This window comes from Myotis brandtii, unplaced genomic scaffold, assembly GCF_000412655.1.
Source record: "Myotis brandtii unplaced genomic scaffold, ASM41265v1 scaffold179, whole genome shotgun sequence".
Classification (NCBI taxonomy): Eukaryota; Metazoa; Chordata; class Mammalia; order Chiroptera; family Vespertilionidae; genus Myotis; species Myotis brandtii.
Genome location: NW_005356635.1, coordinates 1,351,783 through 1,367,284, shown reverse-complemented (window position 1 = coordinate 1,367,284; position 15,502 = coordinate 1,351,783). Strand labels below are relative to the sequence as shown.

The window sequence follows — 15,502 nt, the reverse complement described above, 5'->3', positions numbered from 1 at the left end:
GAGCTATTACAGTGTGATGGCATGAGGGTGTGATGACCATTTGCATATTAGCTCTTTATTATTTAGGATTTTTGCTCATTTCTGCATGGAAATATTTTTTTTCATTCTCTTAGGCAACTCTGATATTTTGAGAAACTGGAAAACTATTTCCCAAAGCAATTGCATCATTTTACAGTCCCACTAGCAGTGTATAAGGTTTCCAATTTTTTCACATGCTTTTCAACACTTGTCATTTTCTGTCTTTTCTAAGTAAAGTAGAATGGGTGTAAAGTAGAATCTCAATGTGGTTTTAATTTGCACCTCCTTGAAGACTAATAATATTAAAAATCATTTCATGTGCTTATTAGCTATTTATATATTGTCTTTGGAAAAAGGTTCATTCAAATCTTTTGCCCACTCTTTAATGGGCTTGTCTTTTTAATGGACTTTTAAGCATTTTAAGATATATTCTGGATACAAGTCCTTTATCAGATATCTTATTTGCAATCTCATGCATTTTCTTGCATTCTGTGGATTTTATTTCTGCTTTCTTGATGGTATAATTTGCAGCACACGTGTTTACAATTTTGATATAGTGCAATGTATCTGTTTTTTCTCTCATCACTTGTGCTTTTAGCATTGTATCTCAGAAACCATTGTTTAAATTTCAAAAGACTTACTCCTATGTTTCCTTCTAGGAGTTGTTTAGTTGTAGCTGTTAAATTTTTGTGTATAATTCATTAATGTGTCTACGTGGTGTGTGGTAGGAATCTAACTTCATTTTTTGGAATGTGTGTATCCAGTTGTCCCAACACTTCATTAAAAAGACAATTTTCCCCCATTTTATTTATTTTCTTGACACTCGTGTTGAAAACCAATTGATCCTAAATATATGGGTTTATTTCTGGACTCCCAATTCCGTTCCATTAATCTCCATGTTTAATCCATTCCCTGTTGAGCCCACTTCAGTAGGACTCCGAGACAGTTGTCACAATCAGCGCTGACCTCTGTGCTGCCCAGGCCACTTTTCTTTCTTCTTACATTACTTTTCAGATGCATTTCACTTTGTGGTGATTCCATTACATACGAAAGATTCTCTTTCCTTGTTGTTTTTTAGGCATTCTTCTGGCTTTCCTCATTTCTCATAACTTCCCTTATTAGCTCTGCTTTCTTTCCTTGAGCTATAGATCTCCATTAGAGGAGCCCTCACATCCCACCAGAATGGACTCAACCAGTACTCAACTCATCCCACTGTTTCAGTCGTTGGTAGGGAGCTAGCTCCATGCAAACACAGTGGTGGGACAGAGGGGCAACAGCTGGGCTGTCAGTAAAGAAGGGCACCTCAGCAAGAGGTCTGAGTGGCACAATTCCATGGCCACCTCATGTGGTGCTCTGCCTCCAGTCTACTTCTCTTAGATCATATTCTCACACTCTCCTTTCTTGTTGTTTCCCCCTGCATAACCCAAGTTAATTCTGAGTATATTTATTTGGATCTCGCTGTTCCTTTTGCTTGAAAAACTGTCTTCAAATATTCACATAAGTTATAGCTTCTCATCACTCAGGTCAACAATGCAGAGCATATATTATCTTATGAAGGAGGTCTCTGGAGGCTACTCCTTCTAAATTAACTGAACTTCCCCCAACCCTAAGCCCAGTAGCTAATCTCCTAGCATCATCCAGTTTTATGTCCTTTATAGCACTTATTCTCTGATTTTTTCTTGCCTATTATGTTTACACGTGCCTCCCCCAAACAGTACACACACACACACACACACACACACACACACACACACTGTCTGACACTAAAATGTACCTCATTAGAGCAATAATCCTGTTACCTTCTTCACACTGTATCCCTAGTTCCCCAAACAGTGCCAGGTACTTAGAAACTGTTCTATAAATGTGGGTTGAATGACTGAACAAAAGGTTAAATGAATGGATAAAAACAGAGAATCAAACTGAGTGTAAATCAAATGTATATTCTGAAGTTTTATTAATGTTTAGAAATGCTCAAAAATTAGGATTATTAAATTACATTTTGATGAATATTAAGAAATTTATCGGTTTTGTCCAAACTATCTAAATATGGAAAACATTTGAGATGTTTTCAAGCAGATGTAATTTATTCTGAAATTGTCTGTCTTTCTAAATTTATTCAAGATTTGCTTTTCACTTGACTAGGTGGCAAGCATGGTATGAGATTTGTAAAACTTTGCTTTAAAATTGTGAAGTGTGCATGTTTTATTCATATCTAGTGATCTCATGGGGTGCAAATAACTGACATGAAATAACTATGCAGAGTTTAAACTTTTAATGTCAGATCTCAAAGGATTAGTAATAGTGGTAAATAGGGGATAAAGAGCACATACATAAAGAAATAAAAGTCTTTAACAGAAAGAACATAGATGTCAATAATCTAACATTTCTGGTTAAATAATCTTGATACAATATTCATCCTGATTTACAAATTGCACTATTATAATTTTAGTTGAATTCCATAATGAGGAATGTTCTATCTAAAGAATACTATACATTTCTTTGCAAGAAGTGAAATTAAGATTAATGACACTCATATTTCACATTGATGTATTCCTAAGTCCTTTACTGCTGAACTATATCTTGTTTGTTAAACCAATGTGCACAGTGAGCATCTCCAGGGAAAACAATGATCTACCCTAACCTCTGATATGTTTTTCTGAAGGATGAGGACGATGGAGAGGATGCCCTCCCGTGTCGGAACAGTGACCCCGTTATTGGGATTCACACAGAGAAGCTCTCCCTCAAAGCCAGCGACTCCATGGATAGTCTCTACAGTGGGTGGAGCTCATCAAGTAAGGCTACAGAATCAGGAACAAGTTCCTGATGGGAGGTCTGGGTTAAGTTAACTAAAAACAACAGACTTGCTTCTCTGGGACTGGTTTCTCAAATTAGCAACAAGGTTCCAGCTACTTGATAAGATAAATAGTAAAAAAATGTATGATGTGTTGAATTTAAAGTGTTGCTATTGTTTAAAATGTTACTTAATATATTAGATAGAATTATGTACTATTTTGAAACTTTTAACACTGTTGTCAGAAGTGTCCTTGGGGATATGCCTCAGAAGATCATGTTGGGTAATTAAATCTGCATCCCTAAAATAAAAACATTTGCTGGGGAGAACTAGTGTTATATTGAGTCAGTATTTTTAAAATGACTTACAGTTTTCAGATAAATAAAATCCTGTTCTCTGTCTCTTTTTTCCTTCTTTCCTTCTTTCCTCCTCCCTTGCTGCTTCTCTCTCTCTCTCTCTCTCTCTCTCTCTCTCTCTCTCTCCTCTCTCTCTTTCTTTCTTTTTTTTCGTCTCTCCCGTGTCCCTTCCTCCTTGTCCCTCCTCTCTTCTCCTGTCTTCTCTCATTTTTTCCTTCCTTTCCATTTTTTTCCTTAAAAAATTCTGGATAAAGCAGGACATTTACATCAATTCTGACATTTAAGTTCCCCTCCAGCATTAGTGGGTAAAGAGTAAAGTAATATGTAAATATTAAAAAGTAGGAATATCACCAATTGGGTGACAAAAAGAAATCAGCACATGATCAAAAAGGATTTTCTTAAAACATTGATATATTCCTAAGAAGATCAATCACTCGGGATTCAGTCACATATCCTGCTACAATATTTCGAAACTGCTGCTATTGCAGGGCACTTTACACTGCTTTACATCCCTCTAATCTGGTAAGGGCTTTTAAATGTTTTTGCAGTTTATTTTTTATTTCCTTTTAAATCAGCTGCTTCTGTTATTTGAATTTAGATAGCAAAGACCAGATGTTTCAAATATCCTGAATTTTATTCCTATTTTCCTATTGGCTGTTAAACAGTTATTTTGTTAAAAAAGCAACTGCAGAAACATTTGAAGGCTATATTTTTGCATGTGTGAAATTCAGATATCATTAGTATTCATTTCTGCTGGCAATTTTAAAATTCTGAAGTGTGATGCTGAATGTGGGAAGAATTTTATTAACTAGAATGTACCATGAGAAACCAGGGCCCAGGGTGGTCATGGAAGGGAGGTGTGGGGAGGCGGTGGCTCACTTAGCTGTTACGTACAACTTACTTCTGTAATTAGAAGAAACTACCCTTCTTTTACACCAGTTCATATACAATATGGAGCATCCCTAAGGGTCTTGACCTTGTTTCCACAATTATTGTTATTTATGGTTGAGAAACTGAGGCTGTCGGTCATTGAACTGAGCACCCAATGGCCCACTGAAGGAGAAAGTGAAGTGACAACTGAGAGGGGGACACTAAGAGTGACTTCCACTGGAAAGAATCCTTGCCCCCAGACACACATCAAAATAGAATCACTTTCCTCTTAATCCCCTGAGGTTCAAAGTCATAAAGGAAGAAGACCAAAGAGCAAGGATTTAGAGCAGCTTTAAAAAGTCCAGTTTAGAATATTTTTGAAAGCCATATGTACAAACTTAATTATTTGGCTTGTACAGGGAGTTAAGTTTACACTATCTGCTTCTTTAACAAGTACCCATACTCAAAACACTGTCCAAGTCGGATGATATTTGGGTTAGTGGTTGAGGAAAGAGTGGTCGGATTGGCTGGAGAAAGGTCCGAAGTGGCTCAGAGGACAGAGGTCGCTGATGGAGAGTGACTGGGAGGCAGAAACAGGATGGGTCCTTGGAACCTCTGAGGGAGGATGGCATCCGATGTTTCAGCATTGTCCCTGCTTAGTTGTTCCAGGTGATGGTTCAGAATGTTATGAACTTTCCATGAGAACTGTTAACCTCTGCTTTGCCTTCTTCAGGTGGAATCACAAGCTGTTCAGATGGCACAAGTAACCGGGACAGCTTTCGACTCGATGATGAGGGCCCCTACTCTGGAACATTCTGTGGCCGTGCCAGAGTGCACACCGACTTTACGCCAAGCCCCTATGACACTGACTCCCTCAAAATCAAGGTGTGTGGCACACATCTGCATTCTGTATGGTGTGTCCAGTGCTGGTTGTGTGATCTGTTTCTCAAGGGCAATCAGTGAGAACTGAGGGGAGGGGATGTGAGTCTGTTCTTCCCAACAGTAGAACTGGAGACCAGATTGCTGTGGCAAGAGTTTAAACATAACATGCCAGGCAGAGTTGGGATCAGTCCTTGGGGCTATTAGCATCAGCTGCTGTTATGTAGATAATGCATAATCAAAGCCTATCAGAGAAGAAGGGGTTGTGTACATTTTCCTGAAAGCAGGTGCCCAGCTCTGCCTGATCATTCCTGAAGTGAAAATAATAAAGCAAAGGAGAGGGAGAAAAAGTGAAGATATTAGGCAAGAGTCCAGCAGAGCAAAGGCCTTGGGAACCAGACTTGTCTGGGGCAACTTCAGTACTTAAACTGGTTACTCTGAGTAACCAAACATCTTCCTACCAATGAAATTCCCTCCTGAATTCCCTCTTCTTACTCTTATCCTCTGTATTCATTTTCTATTACTGTGTAACAGATTACCACAAACTTTGGGGCCTCAAACAACACAGATGTATTATTATCTCATAGTTCTGAAGGTCATAATTGGGGCATGGTTCATCAGCTGAAGGTCTCACTGGGCTGAAATCAGGTGCCAGCTGGAAATGTGATCTTGCCTAAGCTCGGATCATCCTCCAAGCTCATTGGCTGTGGGCAGAATTCAGTTACTTGTGGTTGTAGGAGTGAGTCTCATGCTCTCTTCCTGGAAAGCACCCCGGGTCATCCTGAGCTCCTGGAGGCGGCCGGCCGCGGCCCTCTCTATAACAAGTTCTGCAGGAGAAACACTCAGTCATGCTTCAAACATCTCTATTTTTAAGAGCTCCTGCCAGATTAAGTCAGAAACGCCCAGATAATTACAAAATTAACTAGTCTGGGGCATTAATTACATCTGCATAGTCCCTTCTGTCATGTAACACAACATAATCACAGGGGAGAAATCCATCATTTTCATTATCTTGCTTATACTTAAGGGGAGGAGCTGGTTGCAACAGCACAAATAGAAGAAGGTTTAGTGCTAAAATATTTTATAGATGTCAAATTATTCCTTTTAGTAACACAAAGCGCTATATAGCTAAAAGGACAGAATTTATGAATTTTTATATTGTCAGCACCAAGCCAATGTTAACCAATATTTATAAATTATGAAGTATTGATATTATCATTTAACATTCAAGGCACACAACTCTTCTCTTTGTCCATCCTGTGGTATCAAATCTGAGCAAGCTCAGTTGGAGGAGGAAGAAAGTATTATTCTCTGCAATTGGCCCCTTAGTCATTTCTTAGTTCCTGTTTTGGGGAAAGGAGGGGAGTAGAAGGGAATAAACTGAACACATATTGATTCAGGATAGCTGTTCACCATCCCTACAGTATTGTGACAGTTCACTACCTCTGGTGTTGCCCAAGGTGATGCTTGCAGAAAACTTGTAAGACACAATAAGAATCCCAGTTACCACTGAAAATTGAATACTAATGTTTCCAAAGGGGTCTTATCCAAAATGACAGTGAGTCTTTGCTTGGTGACCTTTCCTGGAATGTACAATTTTTACAAGTTTTAAAGATACTAGGAAGGATGCAGCAGAGGGCTGCCATGCTTAGAAACTCCCTTCAGAGCTTCTGGGGGTTTTCTGGCACTGGTTAGCTGATCCCATTGAGCCTAAGATTTGATGCCCTTATAGTGAAAGGCAGGAAAGAGCTAGATGAAAGCTCATAGGGTCAGAGAGGCAGACAGTTACAAATCAGAAAGCCCAGATCTTTTAATCATATTGAATTCTACTTCACAAATAAAATCTGTGTTTTAGATGTTAGAATATACATTCACAGAGCAGCAGGAAAAAATATTCTTTGTAGCCGACTAAATGCTTTGTTTATTTAGGGGTAGACCCCTACTATGGCAAAACTATCAGAAACTATAATGTCTTCTCTGGGAAAGAAAGTTATGTCTCAAGAGATAACTATTCTCTTAAATATAGGCACTGTATTTGCATAGATATCCATTTTCTTTACAAATTTTTACCCCTGTGGGGTTTTCTGCTCTTCCAATAACTGGCAGCATGTAACCAGATAGTATCACATGAGAATAAAGAAAAAGACCAATTTCTTTGTCTATCCCAATGTGCTTCATTGATACTTCAACCCAAACTTTGTTGGGGAGCTTGATCTAAGAATTGTCATCTCTAGAATAATTAAGTAACAATTTATCCTTAGTGCATACATACTTTTATTATGCATTTGGTATGTACAAAGTTCTGAACACTTTCATTATGTTATATGAATGCAATAATTTAGATGTGTTTATTTTGTACTGTGGATGAGTATTTCAGTTACTAGAGGCACAAACTGAATCACAGATTTCTCTTTCTCCCTTTCCCTAATATGGGAGCTCCTTCAGGAATGGCAGCTTGAGTTTTGCTACATACATAGTGCTTTGACAGGATGAGTGAAAAGATCATCATTTTTTAGTTCAGACACCTTAGTCTTGAGTTCTGGTTCTGCCATTAAATTCCTATAAGCTGTTGGAAAGTTATTTAATGTTTGTGTTTATTTTTCTGTAATATTTATAGAAACAATGACACCTTGTATATGTACCTAAGAGGTGTGTTGTGGGCATAAAATGACTTCATTTGTGCAAAAATGTTTTGCAAATTACATTTGGTTCTACAAATAAAAGTTGACAAATTGATATGATACCAAACACAAAAACATGTCATCAAATGCGTGTAGGATATTTTCTTCAACATGTTGTTTTCTTCGTTGTCACTAGTAAATAGTTTCCTTAAAATTTTTTTTAAAAGATATATTTTATTAATTTCAGAGAGGAAGGGAGAGGGGAAAAGAGATATAAACATCAAATATGAGAGAGAATCATTGATCAGCTCCCTCCTGCATGCCCCACCCTGGGGATCAAACCCAAAACCTGAGCATGTGCCCTGACTATGAATCTGACCATGGTCTCCTGGTCCATAGGTAGATGCTCAACCACTGAGCCACACCAGCTGGGCTTCCTCAAACTTTTAAAAGAAATTTCCTCTTATACTTATTTGTTATCATGGAATCATCCTAGCATAATGCCCTCATTTTTCTATTTTCTATGATTCCATTCTTTCTACAATAGCACCAGAGTTCTCTGAAATTTGATTTGCATATTTCTTTGTCCTCAGAAAGGTGACATCATAGATATCATCTGCAAAACACCAATGGGGATGTGGACAGGAATGTTAAACAATAAGGTAGGAAACTTCAAATTTATTTATGTGGATGTCATCTCAGAAGAGGAATCAGCCCCCAGGAAAATAAAGACACGCCGAAGGAGTGGAAGAGAAAAATCCAAGACCCTGCAGGAATTCTTAGAGAGGATTCACCTTCAGGTTAGCAAACATGTGGCCTTTTGGATTTTTGTGGCATATGGACAGAAAAATTAAAGAGACTAGATCAGTGTTTGCACAGAATTGTTAAAAAATACATGACTTACAGCAAAGGAAAATCTGTTTTTCAAGAACAGTTCTTATTTCTCCTTTATCACTTTTATTATGCTAGAATGGTTCTTGATATAATATCCTTTGGACTAAACTCTATTGGTACTCAGCAATGACTATAGAGAAAGTGTAGTGAAAAATAAAAAAAAAATACCTAGGAGAATAAATGACCCAGAGGAAACATCTAAAGGAGAATCATAAAGAAAGTATGAAGAGTGAAAATAAAAATCCAGATGTTATCAATGTAAAGATCTCCACATCTCTACAGGTTGCTAGTGGGAATGGGTTTCTTGTGATATCACCAGAAAAAGAATTTTCTGAGACTTTCAGGGGAGGACATGGTATTGTAGAAAGCTTTATTTCTGATCAATTAAACCCCTGAGTTTCCAAGATCCCATTTTGCTTTGTCCTTCCAAGGAAGTGTTGCAGAAGATCAGAGAAAAACCAAGCAACGCTTTAGAGAAAAGGAGTGACACTGTTTATTTATGCCGGCGGACTCAGGGAATAACTTTTCAAATCTGAGGAAAGTAACATGCAGGGGCTTCTCTTTTATATCTTCCTGGGGTCTTTGTCCCGCAATAATGGATTATACTTCTGGTCCTTTTCACGGGCCTTGCAAGAACGCCCCCAGGTATTGGGGGTCTCCAGGCCATATCTGATGGTCTGGCCTGGTGCCAGCATTAATAACCCTCCCTCCGGGGCAGTGCACTGTTCACAGTTTTATGGCCTCTCTAACAGGTTCTGCAAGACCAGTTTCTGGGAAAGAGGCAGTGACTTAATTATAGGTTATCAAGAATGTACACTGAGCTTGCTGGCATGGATTCAGATTGCTAACCCCCCCGACCCCCAAATATCAGGGTTACATTGGAATTAGCCTTTTAGCCTCCTCAGAAGAAGTCCATTTTGCTTTTAGCAGGGCTAAAATCAAAGCCAGTATCCCAAGTTTCCATTCTAGGTTGAGACACAGTCTAATCCAGCATCAGGCTAGCTTAGTTTGTGCTCCCAGATACAGTTCATCAGTCCCTTACATGTGGGGTCCACATGGCCACATGGCTATGTAGGAAACACAGGTTAATGCAAGGAAGCAGGAACAAGAGGGCCGAGAGAGAACATGAACTCCTTTTGTTTAGGGGATTGTATAGTCCCAAATTTTTGCAGGTTTGCAATGGCCCTGCCCTACTCTAGTCAATTCATGGTTCCCCAGGCTTGACTGACAGCCACTTTCCCTGTGACACCCCAATTCACTGTGCATGCACTCATCTTCGGCTTTGTCCAATTCCATCCCCCAATAAACTGCAAGGAAATGGGCCAGTGGTTCCCTGGGGAGTGTGAAGTTGCAGCTTCCTAGTGAAGCTGCCAGATTAACAGGCCTATAATGTCTGGTCTCCCTTATGCTTCTTTCCTAATATTAGCAACTAGCTAATTACAACGGTACCAGAAACTTGAAAGAAAAAAATGAAAATTGTATTTTCTTTAGAGCAGAGATCAAAAGCAAGTCAAAGGAAAATAAGTAAATATAACTTTTAAAACTAATTTGTTAGGAAATAGTGATCTTAAGCCTGCATAATGATTGCGTTAAAAAAACTGTGTTGTCTATATTTATAATAAAATTATTTTCTCATATATTAACAAAATATCTACCATGTTAAATAGTGTGTATATACAATATACCTAGCCTCACTCAATTTACTGTTTTGCAATCCATTTTAAAAGTTAACACGGTAGTACTTTGATACTTTTTGAAATTCATTAAGGCAATAGCTAATTGAACTTTCCTTAATTGTTTGTCCTGAATTATCTAATTACAATCTTGTCTGTAGACACACTGCCTAGGTCTTCCTACATTACTACTGGTGCCCCAAATTGGGTGCTCCTTGGAAGAAGTACAAGTTTGAATCCTGCTTCCCTATTTGTTTTTATCATGACCTATGAGAAAACCAAGGTCTAAGGAAGTGAAATAACTTAGTCATGAACCCTCAGTTAGATGGTTATATCAGAATGGGAATTTCTGTTTTTTCTGTCCTAATTCGGTGTTCCTTCTAGGATATTTTTAAAAGAATTGCTACTGGGTTTTTTTGTTTATTTGTTTGTTTGTGGGGGTTTTTTAACATTAAAGGGCTAGTAATAAGCTCTTTCTGATTACCTAAAACTTTCATACTTCCTCTTATTCAATTTTAATAACTAAATAAGGATATTGAAATAATAACCAAATAAAATGGGAGGAATTTTTGAGAAAGTTGAAAAGCATTAAACTTCACTTTGAATTTTTATGCTGTTAGAACAGAGGTTACATAAATAAAATACAGACTTTGAAATCAAAAGCCCAGGAATTTTAAACTAGTATATCTTGATACAAATGATGGACAAGATATATGTGCTGAGAAAAGGAAACAATACTTTTTCCAACCACAGTACTTTTGTAAAGCTTAATAAAACTTCTAATTAAATAGAAAGCCTTGGATTCCTTTGGTTTATAACCAAAATCCTAAGTCCACTTTTTAATATATATATTGATTTCAGAGAGGAAGGGAAAGGAAGAGAGAGACAGAAACATCAATGATGAGAGAGAATCAGCTGTTTCCTGCACACCCTCCACTGGGGATCAAGCCTGCAACTTGGGCCTCACGCCCCCGACCCACCAGAACAGAACCTGGGACCCTTCAGTTGTCAGGCTGACACTCTAACCAGCTAGGGCCTAAGTCCACTTTTAAATTGCATCTATTTCAAATTTATTTTTTACCCTACCCCAAGAAATTAATGAGGGTAGCTGTTTTTGCAATCAAGCAAATAAGAGATGTAGATTCAAAAATATTACTATAATATACTCTATTAAAAGCACTTTGTTGCCCTAACCGGTTTTGCTCAGTGGATAGAGCATTAGCCTGTGGACTGAAGGGTCTCAGGTTCGATTCCGGTCAAGGGCATGTACCTTGGTTGCAGGCACATCCCCAGTAAGGGGGTGTGCAGGAGGCAGCTGATCGATGTTTCTCTCTCATCAATGTTTCTAACTCTCTATCCCTCTCCCTTCCTCTCTGTAAAAAATCAATAAAATACATTTTTTTAAAAAAGCACTTTGTTTATAAACTTAAGGCACTCTAGTTTTGTCAATTTAGCAATTTGAGAAGTGAAAAAGTGCCAAATAGGATGAATGATCCAGCTATTTAATTGATCCATTATCTAGCATTGTATAGCTTAAGGTAATTATTTCTTCTCTATGTTTGTCCTTCCAGAATGTCAGAATTATACCTCCAACTCTTTTAAATGCCCTAGAGTTTATATGTGGAAAACTAGTACAAGTAAAATAAAGATAAGCAAAAGTCTTATTGGCTTTCATAAGCATTTCTACACTTTCTATAAATCTACAGAGAATTAAAAGTATTTAAATCCAACTAGCTCATATTATACATAATTTTTCTCCCACACAGGAATACTCATCAACACTTTTGCTCAATGGTTATGAGACCCTAGAAGATTTAAAGGATATAAAAGAGAGTCATCTCATTGAATTAAACATTAAAAACCCAGAAGACAGGAAGAGGTTACTATCAGCTGCTGAAAATCTCCTTGATGAAGAAAGTAAGTTTGCACACCTAGTTTTCTCCCTAGCTGATAATAACAGTTTAATGTAAATAGTGAAATCATTAAAAACAAAGTCCCAATTTAATTTGCCGAGAATCATATAAAGCATTCTTTCCCATAAAATAAGTGTATTCTTATACATTTGTAAACAACAACTCTGATCAAATATATAATTAGAAAGAGGTCTTTTTTTTTTCCTTTTGGACTCAGAAAATGAAAGGTCTTTTTTGGGTCCCTTATTTAGATTCTGCAGTTATTAATTTACATGCAAGTGCATGTCTGCATTCCCAAAGGCAGGAGCAGATAGAGGCAAACATTTAGTGGCAGCATGAGCCATTAGTGAGAAATGTCATAAGTGGCTCCTGCAGAACAGCCCAGAGCTTGGCTCCAAACTAAGGAACCTTCATGCCACACAAGATTCATTTTATTACCATATAGTCGCATCTTGTATGTGTTTATACTGTTCTTTCAACATGTTAAAATAGCTTGCAAAAATATTCAGCACTCCATGGTATTATCTGAGATGGCTCTGGGTGTTTGTGAGTATAAACTGAAGATGGAGGAATATATGCAGATTTACTTGTGCCAGAATACTGGCTATACCAACTGGGTTTGTAGAGATAGGTTAGCTTTTGCTTTTACAATTGCTCAGTCTGAACACTCTTCTTACTAAATCTGGTCAGGCTCCCAGAACCCTGAGTTCAGAACATGCCAAGCTCTGCAAGGAATATTTTGTTAGAAAAAAGGAAAGAAGTACCTAATTTTAAAGATGAAGAATAACTTAGATCATCTAATCCAATCTTCTCTTGCAAAAGTAATAATAATAATAAGCATTAACTACTTTTTTGACATGTTCTGAGTACAATTTTGAGCCAGGTTCTTCACATTTATTGCCTTCTGCAATGTTCTCCATAACTCTGTGAGTAAGATAGTACTGCCCCCATTTTACAATGAGAAATTGAGAAGCTAAGGAACTTGTCCAAGCTCACATACCTAGCAAATTGGAAAACTAGGACCAGTGTTTGTGATGCGGTGCTATACTTTCTAACACTACAAATAACAGCCCAGAGTAAGGAGGAAAGGTGCGCGCTTAGGACCCAGGCCTCCTGGCTGTCCCTTCGTGGGCTTCCCTACATCCTCTCTCTTATATCCCCCCAAATGGGCATATTTGCACAGCACGTATTTATAAATACTGGCCTGTTATCTAGAATGAATTCATTTTTTTAAGAAATTGTACCTTTTTTTTTACTTGCTGTCTTGAGTTTGCATAGATCTTCATCCTTTTCAAAAAGCTTTCATATGCATGACTAATTTGAAACCTGCAGAATTGATTTCACCCTTAGGCCTATGTGCTTATGTGCATTCTTTGAAGTTGTGGAAGCTAGGAGATGCAAAGAGAGGGGATAGGGTCACAGGAGCAGACAAAGATCAAACTTAAGTAGCCAGTGTACTCAACAGTCCAAGCCCAAACAGAACTGATCAGCTTCAATTGATGTAGTAGTATCTTTCATGTAAATGAGGCAGTTTTTTGTCACATCTTGTCATTTTAAAATATGTCTCCTCTGTAAGCAATGTTAGGCTAAGAAACAGATTCTGTAGATTTTTTGTTCAGTATCATTGTCAATACTCAATGTTAGGCTAAGAAACAGATTCTGTAGATTTTTTGTAATTGATAATGTTCAGTATCATTGTCAATACTCTTCAAACTAATTTGACATTGAAGTAGAGGGAAGGAGAAGACAGTATTTTTTGGACACTTGCACAAAATTGCTTTTCTTCTACAATGCCATGCATGTAGGTATTTTGCCAATTTTGCAGATAAGAAAATATTTCAGAGATGAACTTCAAAGAGGCCGGACAGCTAGATAAGTAGCAGAGCTAGGGTTTCAATCAAAGGCAGTATGCTATAAAAACCCACATTTTTCCTTCCACATAGGCAAATTGATAAATATGAAAACAACAACGAATATTTAAAAACTTAAAATTACTACTACTTTCCAATTTTTTCAGCAGCTTAAGTTCAGTTTTCTATCTCAAAAAGTGGAAGCTAGTATTTAAATGAGAATGGAAACCTTATAACAGCCTGACTCCCTGAAAGGTGGGAGCTGCTGTGGTTGCACTGCAACAAGATTTGTGAATAGAAGGGGCCTTAGAGCCCCCAATTAGCCGGCTTTCAGCTGTAGAGCAGTTTTCCGCGAGGACCCACAGAGGGAAGATCAGCCCAGTACCAAAGGCTTGGGCCACTTGCAGTGTCCACTTCCAATTTTTCATTCCCACTCCCTTATCACCCATCTACTTTCTCTGTTAACAACAAAAAACGTATAATGATTTATCTTACCCAAATTCTTCCTTTGTAACATGAAGGAAGTAAAACTAGAGTAGGTGTCTTTCTCAAGGTCATGTATCTAGAACCCATCTACTAAATCCAGATATTAGAAACACATACTGCTATACCCTGAACTCTGAAAACAAAGCACAATATCTCCAAAGCATGATGTGAAATGCAATGTTTGCTATAAAAAAGTACAAATCCTCCAAATTATTTCCCTTGTAAAACTTTGGAAAATGGTACTTGAAGGTCACTAGAAGTTGATCATTTAATAATAGCCAGTAATGTACAAACATACATACACTGAGCCCAATTCTGGGAGATGAAAAATGGAAAAAATGCAGATTCAACGAGTGTTTGTTGTAAACACACAGCACAGGGATTTTTCTTATTTTAATCTTACGGTCAAAAGTACTATTAGAATATACATGTCAAAAAGATGCATATTGCATATTAGGCTATACTGACTGAAAGCTATTTATCTTACATGAAACTTCTTTGCTCAAGAAATAAAGAAGAATGACTTCTATTTGTTGATAAGATGTTGAGTTCTGATGATTCGGCACCATGCTGCTATATGCTTATTTTTATCTATTCTCTACTCTGTGAATCATATCTCCTACAACCATGCTATAGATTAAATGCACAACCTTCATGTACCTTCAGTGATAAAGACCTTGAATATATGGTTTTAATAAAACTAAGACAAATACATGTCACAGGTTAAAAATAGTTAGCTTTTTGTATGTGTGTGGAAGAATGGGGTATGCAAATTTGCCAGGATTTTATGTATGTATTTTATTCTGATCATTGAATAATGTCAGTTTGGGAACGTCAACAAATTTCTAGTTTAGAGCTTCGTTCTTTCTTAGGTTGGGAATTGGAATGTTTTGCTTTGCTAACCATTCAATATAAAAACTGAGCAGAGTGGGCACCTATTTTGAGGACAAGAATAAAAACTTTGAGATAATGTAGAAAGACCACAGTTGCATGTGAGCCTTTAACATATCTAGAGAAACCAAGAGAATGGGGGTTGGGTCAGGAACAAAAACAGAAAACAAAGACTTAAAGCAAGCACTTTTCCTTTTCTCTTTAGGCCAAAAGAGATAGCATTGTGCCCTCTTTGACTTTGAAGATGTAAAGAAAATTAA

General features: G+C 37.5%; 1 protein-coding gene across 2 annotated transcripts in view; it reads left to right on the top strand.

Moving 5' to 3' along the window:
- The window catches only part of SAMSN1 (SAM domain, SH3 domain and nuclear localization signals 1), a 48,102-nt gene that overhangs the window by 24,243 nt on the left and 8,357 nt on the right, over positions 1-15,502 (top strand). For both annotated transcript variants that reach the window (XM_014537413.1, XM_005863447.2), the window contains exons 4-7: positions 2,681-2,810; positions 4,769-4,920; positions 8,129-8,335; positions 11,869-12,019. In XM_014537413.1, the coding sequence (XP_014392899.1) occupies positions 2,681-2,810; positions 4,769-4,920; positions 8,129-8,335; positions 11,869-12,019 (640 nt within the window). The remainder of the gene's footprint in view (positions 1-2,680; positions 2,811-4,768; positions 4,921-8,128; positions 8,336-11,868; positions 12,020-15,502) is intronic.